Source organism: Charadrius vociferus, unplaced genomic scaffold, assembly GCF_000708025.1.
Source record: "Charadrius vociferus isolate BGI_N301 unplaced genomic scaffold, ASM70802v2 scaffold722, whole genome shotgun sequence".
NCBI lineage: Eukaryota > Metazoa > Chordata > Aves > Charadriiformes > Charadriidae > Charadrius > Charadrius vociferus.
Window position 1 is genome coordinate 514,143 of NW_009647220.1, and position 15,837 is coordinate 529,979.

Sequence of the window (15,837 nt, forward strand, 5' to 3'; positions counted from 1 at the left end):
TCATTCTTGATATTATTCCTATAAAGAGTTTTTAAAAAACTTACAGAAAGAAGAAACTGAGGATTTTTCAGTATAGTACTTAAGGAAACTGATTTGCAGCCTCATATGATAAAGTAACAGCTTTGAAAATAAGTTTAGGTGGGTGAAAAGGGACGTGAGTTTCAGTATTACAAAGCTTTTGCATGATTGTAATGAAAAGCCTTAGTTCTAGGTTCCACTCTCAGTTCTATCATAGAATCATAGAATTGCTGAGGTTGGAAGGGACCTTTAAGATCATCAAGTCCAACCATTAACCAACCCTGACAAAAACACTTCTAAACCATGTCCCCAAGTACCACGTCTACCCTTTTTTTAAACACCTCCAGGGATGGCGAATCCACCACCTCCCTAGGCAGCCTATTCCAATGTTTAATAACCCTTTCAGTGAAAAAAATTTTCCTATTATCTAATTTAAACCTCCCCTGACATGACTTGAACCCATTTCCTCTCGTCCTATCCCTTGACACCAGGGACAAGAGGTCAGACCCCACCTCTCTACAACCTCCATTCAGGTAGTTGTAGAGAGTGATAAGGTCTCCCCTCAGCCTCCTCTTCTCCAGGCTAAACAACCCCAGTTCCTTCAGTCGTTCCTTATAAGACTTGTCCTCCAGACCCCTCACCAGCTTCGTAGCCCTTCTCTGGACACACTCCAACACCTCAATGTCCTTCTTGTAGTGAGAGGCCCAAAACTGAACACAGTACTCGAGGTGGGGCCTCACCAGTGCCGAGTACAGGGGGATGATCACTTCCCTAGTCCTGCTCACCACACTATTCCTGGTACAAGCTAGGATGCCATTGGCCTTCTTGGCCACCTGGGCACACTGCCGGCTCATGTTCAGCTGGCTGTCCACCAACACCCCCAGGTCCTTTTCTGCCCGGCAGCTTTCCAGCCACTCTTCCCCAAACCTGTAGCACTGCATGGGGTTGTTGTAACCCAAGAGCAGGACCCGGCACTTGGCCTTGTTGAACCTCATACCATTGGCCTCGGCCCATTGGTCCAGCCTGTCCAGATCCCTCTGCAGAGCCTCAAGCAGATCAACTCACCTGCTTAGCTTAGTGTCATCTGCAAACTTACTGAGGGTGCATTCGATCCCCTCATCCAGATCATTGATAAAGATATTAAAGAGAACTGGCCCCAGCACCGAGCCGTGGGGGACACCACTTGTGACTGGACACCAACTGGATTTAACTCCATTCACCACCACTCTCTGGGCACAGCCATCCAGCCAGTTTTTTTACCCAGCCGAAGAGTACACCTGTCCAGGCCATGAGCAGACAGTTTCTCTATAGTATCAGGACTAACAGCATGGCTTGCAGCATGTATAAATCCAGATGTACTGTGGTGTAGTTGAGGGCAAAGTTAGATAACGGTCAGTGGTTTCATTAAAATATGGCCTGTGAGATTTAATGCTAGGGTATGTTGAGGTCGTAACTATTGAGCACTGACTGCTGATGTTCTCACTTGTGTGATGCCGTTGATTCAGGGGTTCTTACTTTGGAGTTACACCATAGTAACTCAGGGCTGGAATGTCCTACTCTGTCAGCTTTGGGCATCTGCTTCAGTCATGTAATGATGCTTATGCTTACACACCCATTTGTATGTGTGTGTATATATATTCATATTGTTTGTGCACATATACATGTATTCACTAGGTATCTATGTAGATAGAAAATAACATTCATGTCATACTTAATAACATTTTTAGAATTTTAAAGTAGTCATACAGAAAGCAGAAAGTAACTAGAATGATAGCTTGACCAGTAACTCTTACTGTGGTCCTCAAAATCCTGTTACTGTGCTAATACTTATACTGATTGTAATAATTTCAAGTGACAATGAATCCTTGAGTGTGATGAGCCCTTGAGTCTTCATTGTGTACCTTTCAGTTGATATTTCTGATTACAGGCTAGTCTGGGGGCCCCAGGTTCACCTGGCTCTGTTGGGAAGTTAGGTGCAAGAGGAGCAAAGGTAAAGATTTTTAAGGTACCTAATTACAACAATCTAACAGCATCATTCATTCAAGAATCTGCCTGAAGAAGCATGAACTAACACTTGTGTTGTTCATATGGAACCTGTGAAGAATGTTAAGTTTTATAGACATTTTTAGATTGCATGGGAAGGCAAGTGATGTGTTCAAGGAAATCTTATGGGTGTCAGAGCTATACTAAGAAGTTTTTAGTGTTGCCATGACTGCTGTTCTAATTGCTGTTGTGGTCATGGTTCTCAGTGGAGCCTGGAGTCTCATAAAATGCAGTAGGGATATGGCAGTGCTGACCCTTGAGCTTGTTTTATGATTCCTAGAATCTGTTTAATCCATTGAAAATATGTACCACTTAGTCATAATATCTCAAGTTGGAAGGGACCCATAAGAATCATCAAGTCCAACTCCCTGCTTCTTGTAGGACTACCTAAAACTAAACCATATAACTAAGAGTGTCATCCAGACACTCCTTGAACTCTGACAGGCTTGGTGCCGTGACCACTTCCTTGCAGAGCCTGTTCCAGTGACCAACTACCCTCTCAGTGAAGAACCTTTTCCTAATGGCCAATCTGAACTTTCCAGTTCAATGAAGCATAGCTGCTTATTTTAACCTTTTTATTCTAAAGATTCCTAACCACTTCAAGGAACCTTGACTGTTATGATGTCTATTATACAGGAATGAATGTGTTGAGGTGAACTGAATCAACATGAAGTTAAACAGAAAGGCTTATACTAATGAGTGGTCCATATTATCGTTCACTTACTTATTATAAGTGTTATCACTTACTTTCCTTTCATTAATGGCTGTTGATATGGGAAACTTACTTTATTAAATAAAAATAACTCATTTTAGGTGTTGTTGCATTTCTGTATCTAAAAGGCATAAGTAATACCAGTTAGCTAAGCCTTTCAGCCTCTTTGAGGTCAAAGAGGTCAAAGTGCTACTATAAGAAGAGTCACTGTGTGAAAACCTTCAGTGAGACAGTGACAAAAATGAGGAAGAAACATAGGGATTTAATCCATCATACATTCCATTTTCTCAGTCTGGTTTTGCGCTGTTTAATATTGGAGTTCTTGTTAGAAGAAAGTTCATTGAGAAAGTGAAAACCACAAAAGGAACTCAAGAAAAGAAAACTTGCAGGAAGACTAAGAGCACAGTGCAAACAGCCTGGCTGAGAAATACTGTTTGCTCTCAACAGATGCTTCAGGCTGGTAGAATTCCAGGCTATGTCCTGCTACCATTAATATAACTTTTTCCAGAAAACAATCTTCTCACTGGTTATTCTGTGTAACAATAGGAGTTTAATTGGATGAAGGCCTTTGGGGTTTAGCTGCATGAATGCTCAGCATATTCTGATTTGCCAAGTACTTTCCAGTTCCACCCCAAGGAACATGAAACATGGTCTGTTAATAGGATGCTTTTGACCAGCATCAAGTGGTCTATAAAATTTAATAGCACGCTTCAGTCTAGCAGACAAGTTTGCATTTTGGAAAGAAGAATTCTCCTGAATGAGACAAACTAATACCTTTTATGTTTCAATTATAACAGGGTGAAGCTGGTGACCCTGGAGAGAAGGGCCCAGTGGGACCAGCAGGATGGAGAGGCATGCCTGTGAGTCTTTCTGCCCTAATTCAGGGCCTCTGTAGTTTAATACCCATCCATCTGAATCACTACTGTTAATTCCCTTCTATTTTCTCTATTTGATACAATTAAAATTATTTCACATTTGGTTCTCGGTTTCGTTATGGACACCAGATTCCTTGTGGGCTAGAGAGAATATCTTCCCCCTCAGGTTCCCTACAAGAGAGAGAATGTGCTAGCGGTAGGGCACACAGTTGGCAGGAACTGTGACCTTGATCTTTGTTTTCTCTCTACAGATTTTGCCACCATTTGCTACTAGTTTTAGACTGTGTTGTGATAGCTTGCCCTACTTTGTCAGTCCAAACAACCTGGACATCTCGTTGTAATGAGAGGGCTTTATTGCAAAATGGAATTGGTTGTGAATCTAATCCTCTATTAAAAGCTAACTCATAGTATATTCAACCTATGCAGGGCATGGATGGCAGAGATGCCTATGGTCCTGAAGGGAGCAAAGGAGCAAAGGTGAGTGTTGAGAGTCAGGATGTCTCACAGTCTCCATTCTGCACTGTCAAATCAAACATGACCATCCATATTTGATTCAAGAGAAATGTAACACGCAGCCTCAGTGCATTTCTGAGGTTCAGTAAGAGGCTCAGCCTTCCTACAACCATCCTTGTGAAAAATTCTGCAATAGGATATTCTTTGTTCCCTTGATGTGTTTATATGGACATGGGGGATTGTACTTCTTGAAGTACATGGTGAGCTTCAGTCTGCTTGACTAGCCACTCTTGTTGGCAAGTATTGGTGGGCCAGCCACCTTGGACTCTTTTCTTCTTTCAGAGGAGGGATTCCCTGACGACCAAGGTGAGGGTGATACTCTCCAAACATCCTCACTGTTTTAATGTGAAATATTGTTCCTTGTGCTCCTGTGGTCAGCAATAAGATCTGAGGATTACCCTCTGGATTGCTACCTATTTAGAAATTCTTGTCATTCCCTTCACAGCCCTGAAAAAATAGCAGTGAAATTCCTATGTCTCTAAAAATGTACAAGAATCCAGCTAAAATAAAAAGTATACAGAAAGTATGAGGTCAAAATCATGGGACCAGTGGCACCAATGGGTCAGTCCATGAGCAATATGGTCAGGATGTTGGAAACAGCTGCAGTCCTCCTTTAAAAGAGTTTGTGTAGTGTTACAATACTAATCCCTTCCCATTGCTTGTGAAACAGAAGTGGTCCAATGGATCTCACTGCAGGACCATCTGTTTCACTCTCCCTTTTTGTGGAAGAAGCAGAGTGCTGCAGAAGCTGCAGAAAAGATACGAAAGGCTTCCTAGGAGCCTCTCCAACTGATGAGCTCCTTTTTCTAAAATGGCTTTTTATTAAAATAGCTCAATGCTTCTTATTATTCTCTTTTCTTACCTTCTTAGCCCCAACAATTTCATTTGATGGGAGAGTTTCACAGGTTGTGCATATGTTATATGCAAGACTAGTTCTTTTCATCTCTTGAAATCTCCCACTCATTCGTTTCATGGAACATCCTCCTTATTACAAGAAATGAAGAAAAAAGGTTTCTGTTAAATCTTCTTGTTATTATTCACTGTTTTAAAGGATTGACTTAAAGCCCTTTTTATACACTGATGTGTCTGCCCAAGATTTGGCAGGGCCTGAATTAAAGGAATTAACAAAAACAAAAAAACAATTCACCCCAGAATAGTGATCCAGAAAGAGTTGTTTTCCCCTGACAGCTAAGAGAGCGGCCTTCAGTATAAAATAGATTTTATTTAAGGTTGCTATTAATTATACAGGTTCACAGTCACATTACATTCTCTTAGGTGTGATGTGGGGCCTATGTGCATGGAATTTCCTAGAAAATGTGGGATAAAGTAATATGATTTTTGATAACCATGCCTCCTTCCGTGGGAGGGAACTCTTAAAACAAGGACATAAGTTAAGTAGTGTGAATTCTGATAGTTACTCTAATGTCAAGGAAAGATACACTTCAATTGTGATTGGTCTTTGTGAGACATCTCATACGAGCAAGGAACACACCAAAAACTGAAGTAACCGAAAACAACTAATGAAGTGACTTCTAATATGCCAACAAAATATTGTGGTATCGCTGTTTAGTATGGAGGGTACAACATTTTGAAACTCCTTTCAAACACTGAGTTCTGAATATTATACATCACTTAAAATAGCTGAACATGAATTCCACTGTATGTTACTAGGAGGCCTCAATAAGCTTCGATAAAACACTTATTTGAGAAATGGAATACTCTTGAAAATTCAGAAACTGATGGAAATTTTTTAAATGCTCTTCCTTTAGATGAACAAGGTGTTAATCTGAAATTGTGTCATTTGAGACTAGAGTAACAGGCCACTGTAACTTGCATGGGGTGGAATGCTAAGAATGATTTTGAAATTGTTTTTCATTTGAAGACATCAAACACTAAGCAGATCACAAAGTTCAAGATTCTTATGAAGTCTTTGTCCTTTCTTTTGTTAGGGAGAATCTGGATTCATAGGATATCCTGGTTCAGAGGTATGATTAAATGGGCGTGTTTGCTTTCTTTATGTTTTGTTTTACATTATTCTTGTTTGGAAGTGGTTATCTGTCTTTCTGTGTGTCTTCTCCTTTCTTGTGAAATTCTGGATTTCATTAATTTTCAGGGAGAAGATGGAGACCCAGGCATTCCAGGAGCTGAAGGACCCAAAGGAGTTAGGGGTAGAAGAGTAAGGATGATAAATCTGTTAACGCTGTGAAGAGTTCCATAAGTAAAGCCCCTATGTCTTAAGTGTTTCCTCACCAAACATTTTTGAAATTGGTTCCCACTCTGACCTTTTATTGCCATATCTTGGGCAAAAGGTCTTGAGAGAATGCTGGTCTAAGTCTTTAGAGATGTTTGTGGTTAATAATTCTCAGGGCTAGTAGTTTATCTTTATGTAAATGCAGGATCCAACTCACACTGAGGTTTTTCTTTGATGAAATTCTGCACCTGTGTGTGGAATTACAAAAAATAAAGCTTGAATTTCTATTTTTAGGGTAATGCTGGTACACCAGGTTCCCTGGGAGATCCAGGGGACCAAGGGCCATCAGGACCTATGGTAATATATTTTTATTTTTAAAAATAACTCTTAGACTGCTCTTAAACTTGCTATTAGGTTAATGGAATGTTTAGTAGTGTTTCATGTGGTAAACTATGCTTAATCAGACTGGCAGTTGTATAGAGTTATGTCTTGCCTGTGGATGTGTGTGCACAAGAGCACCTGCTGTTGGAAATGGAACTGTAAAGATACAATGCTGGACATAATTTCTTCCACAGTATTCGGTGTCATCTTTAGGCTGGGTAACTATCTAGTAAAAAAAGAATAGAGTACTAAAATATAAAACTCGATTGTTCTGCTGAAAGCCAATGTATTTTTTCTTTTTAAAAGAAAAGCCATTTAAAATCAGACTTGCAAGTACAGGCACTTACTTAAAACTTAAATTGACTGTAACCTGTTAATCCTTATGTACAAGTAGATGTCTTGATGTACTTTTCCAGTGTCTGTGATCTGCATTTTATACAACAAAAAGTTTTATTCTCTATCTAAGCAAGGGAAAGGATTGTAGATTTCAGTAGGATTTAGGACTAACGTTGTAGGCAGTTAGGAAAATCCCTGTATATGTCTATCTTGCAGCAGTTCTGCAGATCAGCTCCATGGTGACCATAAACAATCCCTACTGTTAATGATTTTCTTGTGAAACTTTCTTATGCTTACTCTTACAGTTTAAATATGGAACATTATTGATAACAGTGTCTTTACCTGTATAACATGGCCCACGGGATACATGCAACATGGAAAACATTTATTTTATATTTTTTTTTTGTCATTACGCTGTGCTGGTCCATTAATGTACCTGGCCCTCTTTATTTTATGATGTGGGGCACAAGAATGACCAAGGGTGCCAATTGGAATGTATTGCCCTCCCTGCTGCTTGGCTGCTCACATACATTATAGACAGACAGACCTTATGTGTTGATAAGACAGATAGCTGTTGACCTTGCCAATCCATTGTCCAAGAAGCCTTCAGAGAGATTTCAAGCTCAAGATCTCCTCTTCAGGTGTAGAAGTGAGAGTAGAGCTTGGGAGGTATGGGCTTGGTGGGATTATTGTAGTAGCAGTCCATCAGTGAAATTGGAAGGTGGGAATTCTGTGAGAAGTGGAAGAGGTAGGGATGCAGAAAGGGGTATAGGTAGTAGGCAGTGCCAGCCAAAATAGGCCTGTTATACCCATCCTTTCTAACTTGGTGGCTTGATCATCTGTATGCACAGCTCAATCACCACTAATAAGCTGCTGCAAGTAACATTCATTAGGGCTCAGGCAATTCACAGTTAACTCTTGCTGAACAGTACCAAAGAACTGGGACCTGCTGGGAAACATAAGAAGATAAAAGCATGGAATGGCTGTGATAGTGTTGCAGTAAGACAGCAGAGGAGATAAGGAAAGTATCTCAGGCAGGAAATGGAGGAATGGAAGGTTAATTGGAGGCGAAAGCAACAAATACGGAGATGGGCTTGTAATTTGGGGACGTAAGGAAGTATATGATTTTGGTAAACTGTAGTGTTACAGTAGAGAGAGGCTAAGGTAGAGGTTGTGGGATATGGAGTTCATTTTTTTCTGGTGTATCTATCTCACTGCAGCCCCCTGCAAGTAAGTGAGAATTTTCAGTAGTCTTGCTACTCATCTGAATTGCACATGTGATGAAAACTTTCAAGCTGCTTCATTTCCCTGTATTTTATTCCTGTTATGAAGATTAAATAGTAATTTTATTTTGAAAAAAGGTGCTTGGAATCCTGGCATTTGCCCACAGCTCCCAAGGAGAAGGCTGCAGAGTAGCCAAAGCTAGTGAGACTGGTTGAGCAATCATGATGTGTGTATGGTCTTGTAGGGTCTCTCAAGGTAGAACTGTGGGGATTGTACCCTGCAGGAGTAGAGGGCGAGCTATCACACAGAGGTTGAAAAGGATGTAAGGTGCAGATAACTGAACCACAGCACAGAAATTGCTGGTTTAGAAAGGAAATCCAATTTTGAATTATACTGGTCCTCAAGGGCAACAAGTATTGAACATTTATAAAACCAGGAAGGAAAATGAACTGAGAAAGAGGTCTGAGAAGTAGTCTGCAAGTCTGTTGGGAACAGGCCCACAGAAGTCCATGCTGGGAACTGATGTTTCCTCATATTTCAAATTCACAAATGGTTATCAGGGAAACACTGTATGCCTGCATTTTCTTTGGGCTACAGAGCCATAGATGGAAATATGTTATGAGGATCTGATTTTCTGGACCTGTGTTTAATTTGTTTCAGGGTGCCAAGGGACCAATGGGCACCATTGTAATGGAAGTAAGTAATTACCTTACAGCTAACTGCACACTGCGTGGAACTAACAGTTTTAGTTGACTTCCATTTATAAGCACTGATTGCAGTGAGCACAATTAGCTGTTAGAAAACCGTATCCTTTTCAAATATTTGTCAGAGTGCAGTGGGTGTTTCTGGTTTGCAAATAGTCAAGGACTGAGAAACAGCTATGCATATGGATTAATGCTGCGACCAAACTTTTACAAACTGTTGGAACATGAATATTCCTCTATTTGTTTCTTCATTCACATCAGTTTACACACCAGCTCAGTTTTAGGGTTACTCTTCACCTTCTTGTAAAGGAAGGCATTTCCTTATCAACAGCTATTTTTACTGGGAATAGCAGGGCTATTCTTCAGAGTCCTAATCCCATGTAAAATGAACACTTCTTAGTAAAGGTTGCTTAATGTTCCAGAGCATGTCCAAAAAAAACTTTAGTTGCTGCAGCAGGGGCAGAGCCCCCTGTACTATCTGAAATGAAGAGGAACTGGAATGTGTGATTCTGGATTTACAGTAGTGAGAATTAGTTCAGGAGCTGGGATATGACCTTCAGCTCAAACCGGTAGTAAGATTCCCAGTCTGGGATGGTCTGGGGTTTGCCACTAATTGCTTTTTTGTCTTGGTCCTGCAGCCTTGTGAACTTGTGAATTTTACACGAAAAAACTGCCGTAAGTAGGGAGCATCTTCTTTTCCCTCTGATTCCACCTAGTCACTCTTCTTAAAGGGAATAGCTTCCATTGGAAACCCTTTAGACTAGTAGTTTGCATATGGGTTCAGTTTGATCATGACTGGTAATAATGAACTGTGAGGGGTTTTCAGCAGGTGTATGAAACAGGCTTATGGTTTTTGCTCATTTTTCCTATCACGTAGTTTCAAAAGCTATAACAAATGTCTCTTGTCCTCATTTAAGAATAAATTAATTCTTTGGCATTGTGCCAGCCCTCTTTGGGGAATTCTCTGTGAGAAGACAGTATTTGTATACCACTTGTCCTCCAGATTTGGAGTGTTCGTTCTCTCTTAGACTTGTGTGCTCAGCAGAACCCAGAATATGGTTGTTTTTTTTAATTCTCATCCAGTAAAATTGCACTGTTTTGAGTATTTGATTGTAGAAGAGCAGTGTTGTCTCTCACTGGCAGATTCTGTCAGTTGTCTGAGCTTTGGATCAGGCTCTTTAGTGAAAGCAAGTGTATATGTCACTATTTTAATGAATATGAGTCCAAAATAATTTATTTGCTCTCCACCTCTTCATTCCAGCTTGCTCATCAGGTAAGCCCATCTGGCCTCTGCATGTCCATTCTTTTATAGACTTGAAGAAAAAACTAACAGTGAGTTGTGGAAAGGTTCTCACACAAATTTTTTATTTCAATATACAGACACATGCCCAGTTTATCCAACTGAAGTGGTGTTTGCCTTTGATATGTCTGAAGATGTTACGTCAGCTGCATTTGAAAGAATGAGGAACATCGTTATGTTATTGCTGAAGACCATTAAGATCAGTGAAAGCAATTGCCCAACAGGCGCTCGTGTCTCTGTTGTTTCTTTCAACACCAATACACGATATCTCATCCGATTCTCAGAATTCCAAAAAAACAGCTTGCTGCTACGAGCAGTCCAGAGAATACCGCTGGAGAGATCCACTGGAAAACGTAATATTGGGGCAGCCATGAGATTTGTTTCACGAAATGTCTTCAAACGTATTCGTCAGGGCATCCTCACAAGAAAAGTTGCCATATTTTTTGCCAATGGTCCATCACAGGATGATGTTGCCATCAGCACAGCTGTACTTGAGTTGAGTGCCTTGGATATCACTCCAGTGGTTATTGCCTTCAGTGAAGTGCCAAATGTCAGACGTGCTTTCTCAGTAAGTAGATAGACTATAGAGAATTGAGCCACTCACCCATTTGCTTACCTTTTGATAGCTGTATTGCCATTAGTACAGGAGAAAATTAACAACTTTTTTTTTAAAAATATGACTTCATATAGAAATATAGTAAACAAAAATAACCAATCCACTTTACCAGGTACCAAAAGAAAACAGTTCTAAGTTTCCTTAAGGTTTCATACTATGGGTTCCATGTTCTCTCTTTTTTCAATTTATTTTTGTATCATCTGTGCTCAGTTTTAACTTTTGCAAAATAAAATTCCTTCCAGCTGCTGTTTCTTAAAAATTATCCTTATAGAAGGAACCTATGTTTACTTACAAAAGGTGCAAAACTTTTTGTCTAAGAGTCTAAGCTCTGATCTGGTAGCATCTAAGTCAGTCCTTTAATCTTCGTATTACATTTATTCTCATGCAGCCTCATATCTATAAGTCAATTCACATACTTGGCTGAATGTTAATTTAGCAGAATGAAAAAATTCTGCTGGCACATGAGAAGGAATCTTACAGTTTATTCACTGGGTTGCTCCACAGGATAAACAGGAGCAAACATCAGTGTTTTGTTTACTTAGTATAAGCAGATTACAAATCTGAATGCATATGACGACATTTGGTATTTACACAGGTGCCGACTTTCCATTAATCAGTTTTGAGAGTAGAAAGGTTTAAAAAAGCTGCTTATGAGGGGAAAAGGCAAAAAATTCACTGCCCAGCTCTCCTTTACGGTTACAGTGATGGGAAGGCAACCAACCTCACCACCAGCACCCAAGAAAATACAACCTCCCTTATTTCTTTCAGATGGACTTCTGTCCTTGCAGTTGACAGGTGGTTTAATCTTCATGATCCTACCAACCTGTAGCCACAGATACTTACTGGCTTTGGTTAGTTTGCTTTAGGAGACTCTGTTTGAAGTTCACTTAAACAGTCATTGCCAATTCTAATTCCTTTGAAGAGGCCTATCTATGACATCCTTTACAGACATTAATCAGTAGTTAATTGTGCTGTGTATGTTGTATATAACACACACAAAGCTTAAGTTTAATGCAAAGAAGTAATTATATCTTTCCTCACCATTTTAGCTTATCCATATATGTAGTCAATTTCCTGCAATATTATGATATTTTACAGCCATTTTTATTTGCCTTAGTCCACAAGGAAGTTTTTTTTCCCTTGAATTACATTTGGTTGGGGTTGGGTGGTCAGTGAAATTGTAGGATGTTGTTGGAGCTTCTTCAGGGTTCCTCAAGCATTTCTGTGGTCAAATCTTCTACTGGGGAAGACTGTCTTTCTTCAGCTGATCACAGGCAACACATAGGTTGTTACAATGCTAGAACTTTCTAATGCTAGAATTTTCTCTCCCAAGAAAACGTTTTAACTGTGGGGGATTTCTCTTTGTCCCAGAAAGAGCTGAGATAGGAGATCCTGCTGTTTACTTTGTAGCACCCCACTAAGAAAAGAAAAAAATGTGATAACCCTTCACTGGCAAAAAAACAAAACAAAACAAAAAAACAACCAACAAACAAAACCAAGTCTTAACTTCTTTTACCTTTGCTGAGATTTCTATTCACACCTATAAAGGCTGTCTCCCAGTTTTTTAAAAATAAAGTATTTTTCAAGCCAGAATATAGTGCTCTGCATTGTCAAGGGGAGAATATGGTGACCTTTGCAGAAAGCTCTTGGTATATGAGTTTAAACCATGAGGGTTTTCTTTCATTTGCATTCAATTGCAAACCCTCAATGACTCATTTTTCCCCTCATTTGTATTACAGTAGCACACAGCCACCCCAGTCAAGACCTGGGTAGCCATATGCATATAAACAGAGAAAGTTGAGTCCCTACCTAATCTAGGATCTAGGAAGAGCAGAAAGAGGACATGTAAAATGGGTGTGAACAGAGAACCTAAGTTCACACCATGCAGAAATATGTGAGCTAGCTTTGAATAATCTATCATGACTGTCTTAATGCAATACTCTTAGCTAATAAGCTGTGCTAACACCAATTAATTGTCATTAGCAGCTACACTAACCTGGCAACCTCTGTATGGCACAGCATGGAGTTAAACCTATAGGCACAAAGCGGTTTCCTTGTAATGCTCCAGGGCAATCAAAATGCTCCAGAATGGCAACTGAAAACGTCTTCTGTATACCTGTTCAATAATACAATAGCAGTGAAACCACTCATTTAGGGATAGTACCTATTTTAAGAAAAATAGTAGTGACTTTGAGTATTAAGAACAAAGAGAAAACATCTGTAGTTCGCCTCTATCTTTTTAATGTTATGTTTGTGTCTGCTTTAAAACATAGATTGATGATACTAGACGATTTCGATTATTTGTTTGGGAAAGACAACAGGATGAAAGTTTGGAGAGCATCACAGACTGTACGCTTTGCTTTGGTAAGACATTTTACAAATTCCAGGTGTTGTATTGGTCTTTTTACCCTTTCAATAAAAATTTCTATAGACTTTATTTTGCAGTGTGGTGATGGGGAATTTTTATGGTATGCCCTAAACATGTTTGTGCTTAAATATAAAAAAATAATAATTTAATGAACAATGCATTGGGCAGAGTCCTTCTGCCGTAGGTGGTTCTACAAGGAGTCTGCAAAGATGCATTAAGAGTTGATTCCTTGTAGACAATTACACCAGTGCCAATCCCGTGAATGGTTGCATGGGATGATTCAGCCCAGCTCTGCTGTCCAAAGGTGGCCCCTGTATGCTGGAATTCCAGGATGGCTGCAAGACGATGCTGTGGCTGTTTCTTGTCATCACCAAGGGAAACTTCACTCACTTATAGAGAGTTGTTCTGTCTCTGGTATTCCTGCTTGCAGCCAGTTTAATCCCTTCTGCAATTGGACCTTCTTGCCCTCCATGCCAGATCATTCCTTGGTTACAGGTTACCACTGCTGAGAAGTTACAATTTGAACTTCCCCTTCAGTGGATGGTAAGAATTAGAATCTCAAAACCACAAAAGCTGTTTAGTTGGTTGCTGTCTCAGCCATGTGAAATTAATTATTGTGTTTGGCAGTTCCTTTTAAACAGAAACAGACTTAAAATAACATTACGATTCTGGGGAACTAGGCTCATTTACTGTAAATTCTACCGGGGGGCGGGAGAAGCTACTAAATAATAATATTTCAGAATGCTGAACACTGGTCTGAAATGAAAAATAGAGATTGTTCCAGTGTCTTTTACAATGTTTAGATTTCAACAGAAAAAAGATTCTCAAGGGAACTCTTATCTGTTAACTTTTACGCCATGAACGTTTTTTGCTCTCATGCCTGAATGATTTCCCATGGTATCTCAAAACCTTGTTCAGCAAGACTCATCTGCTGTTCTTTACAAGAACAACAAGATTTCAAGTTGCCAAATTGAATTTTTTTTAAAATCAAACTTTAAGAAAAATAAAATCGATTAATAGGACTGTGTGATTTTTTCTTTTCTAAAATATTGCTTTTGTTGTATTGCTAAATAGTTTGCTGCCTGTTGACTTCTCCTCTCTAGATAAATGCAAACCAAGTACCAACTGTGAGGTGCCCTTTTCTCCCCCTGTTCTGATGGATATGGATATAACTTACATCATGGACAGCTCTCGCCGCATCAGCATTGAAGAGTTTCAGAGAGCCAAAGACTTTGTGAGCAACATGCTAGATCAGTTTGTCGTTTCCTCACAGCCAAACGAATCATATGGAGGCATCAGAGTGGCAGTGGTGCAGCAGGCTCCCAGGAGCTTCCTGCCTGACAGGAACCAGACCCCAGTGGCCTTGGAGTTTGATCTAGTCACATACAGCAATAAAGAATTGATGAAGAAACATATACAAGAGTCCGTTCACCAACTGGAAGGGCCATCAGCCATTGCTTCTGCCCTACAGTGGACGGTTGAAAATGTGTTCTTTAAAGCCCCCAGACAAAGAAAACACAGGGTCATATTTGCAATAGTTGGAAGTAAAACAAGCACATGGGACAGAGAAAAGCTGAGAGAGATTTCCCTCGGAGCTAAGTGCCAAGGATTCACCTTGTTCACTCTTGCGCTTGGCAACGATGTGAGTGACAATCAGCTGATTGAGCTGTCAGGCTCCCCCACAGACCAGCACTTACTGACACTGGGTAGGGTTTCAACGTCTGAGATGGTGTATGCTCAGAGGTTTAGCCGGGCATTCCTAAATCTTCTACAACGTAAGTAGCATGCAATGGCATTTGCTTAAGTTACAGAAAGAAAGAGAAATGCTGTGTAGAAAAAGGTAGCCAGGGTATATGTGCTATCATTCAGTTTCCAGTCATAATTTAGCTAGCCAGTCTTTCATCTTTAGTTTGCTACTGATGCTGGACACTAATTGAAGTGCCAGTAAGGACAGAACAGCATTATATTTTAATGATGCCTTAGGCCAAAGTCTTAAGTAGGTTTTTTTCCCTGAAGTTTGTATTTAATGTGCGGCTTTGTTGACACAACACAATTGTCACTGATTTAAAATCCTCAAGTGAAGCATGTATAGAGATGTCAAAGCTTCTATTGAAGCAGAAATAGTGTATTACAGAGCAAGGCAAAAGTATAAAATGTTGATTTGGGCGTCATTCTCATCTAGCTGATCTCTAACATAGTTTTCATTTTCCTGGAGGTAGTGTCAGTCCCTAAGATACAGTGTGTTACTTATTGAAAGATGCACACTCCAGTTCACAACAAATAAAATCATGTAATGCTTCTTATTAAACATACTGGGGTTTGGAGGACTTTAAAACTCACCCATGGTGTCTGTGCTTTCCCCACAGAAGAAATGAACAGTTATCCTTCACCTGAACTTCAAGAAGAGTGTGAAGACTTAGATCAGGGAAACACACAACAGCAAGTGTCTATGATTGAAAGGTTTGGAATTGCCTATTAAACTTTTTGAGTGTGTATCTCTGTACATAAGACTTCTTCTTTTGCGTTAGTAGTTATATTTAAAGTAGCTTTAACAGA

General features: G+C 39.8%; 1 protein-coding gene across 1 annotated transcript in view; it reads left to right on the plus strand.

The window, feature by feature from the left end:
• LOC104281582 (collagen alpha-4(VI) chain-like) overlaps positions 1–15,837 on the plus strand; it is a 46,405-nt gene that overhangs the window by 28,118 nt on the left and 2,450 nt on the right. Inside the window, 13 exon segments of the mRNA XM_009879606.1 lie at positions 1,946–2,008; positions 3,571–3,633; positions 4,075–4,125; positions 6,111–6,146; positions 6,275–6,337; positions 6,647–6,709; positions 8,954–8,989; positions 9,636–9,672; positions 10,259–10,270; positions 10,378–10,865; positions 13,187–13,277; positions 14,385–15,056; positions 15,648–15,741. Of these exon segments, the coding sequence (XP_009877908.1) occupies positions 1,946–2,008; positions 3,571–3,633; positions 4,075–4,125; positions 6,111–6,146; positions 6,275–6,337; positions 6,647–6,709; positions 8,954–8,989; positions 9,636–9,672; positions 10,259–10,270; positions 10,378–10,865; positions 13,187–13,277; positions 14,385–15,056; positions 15,648–15,741 (1,769 nt within the window).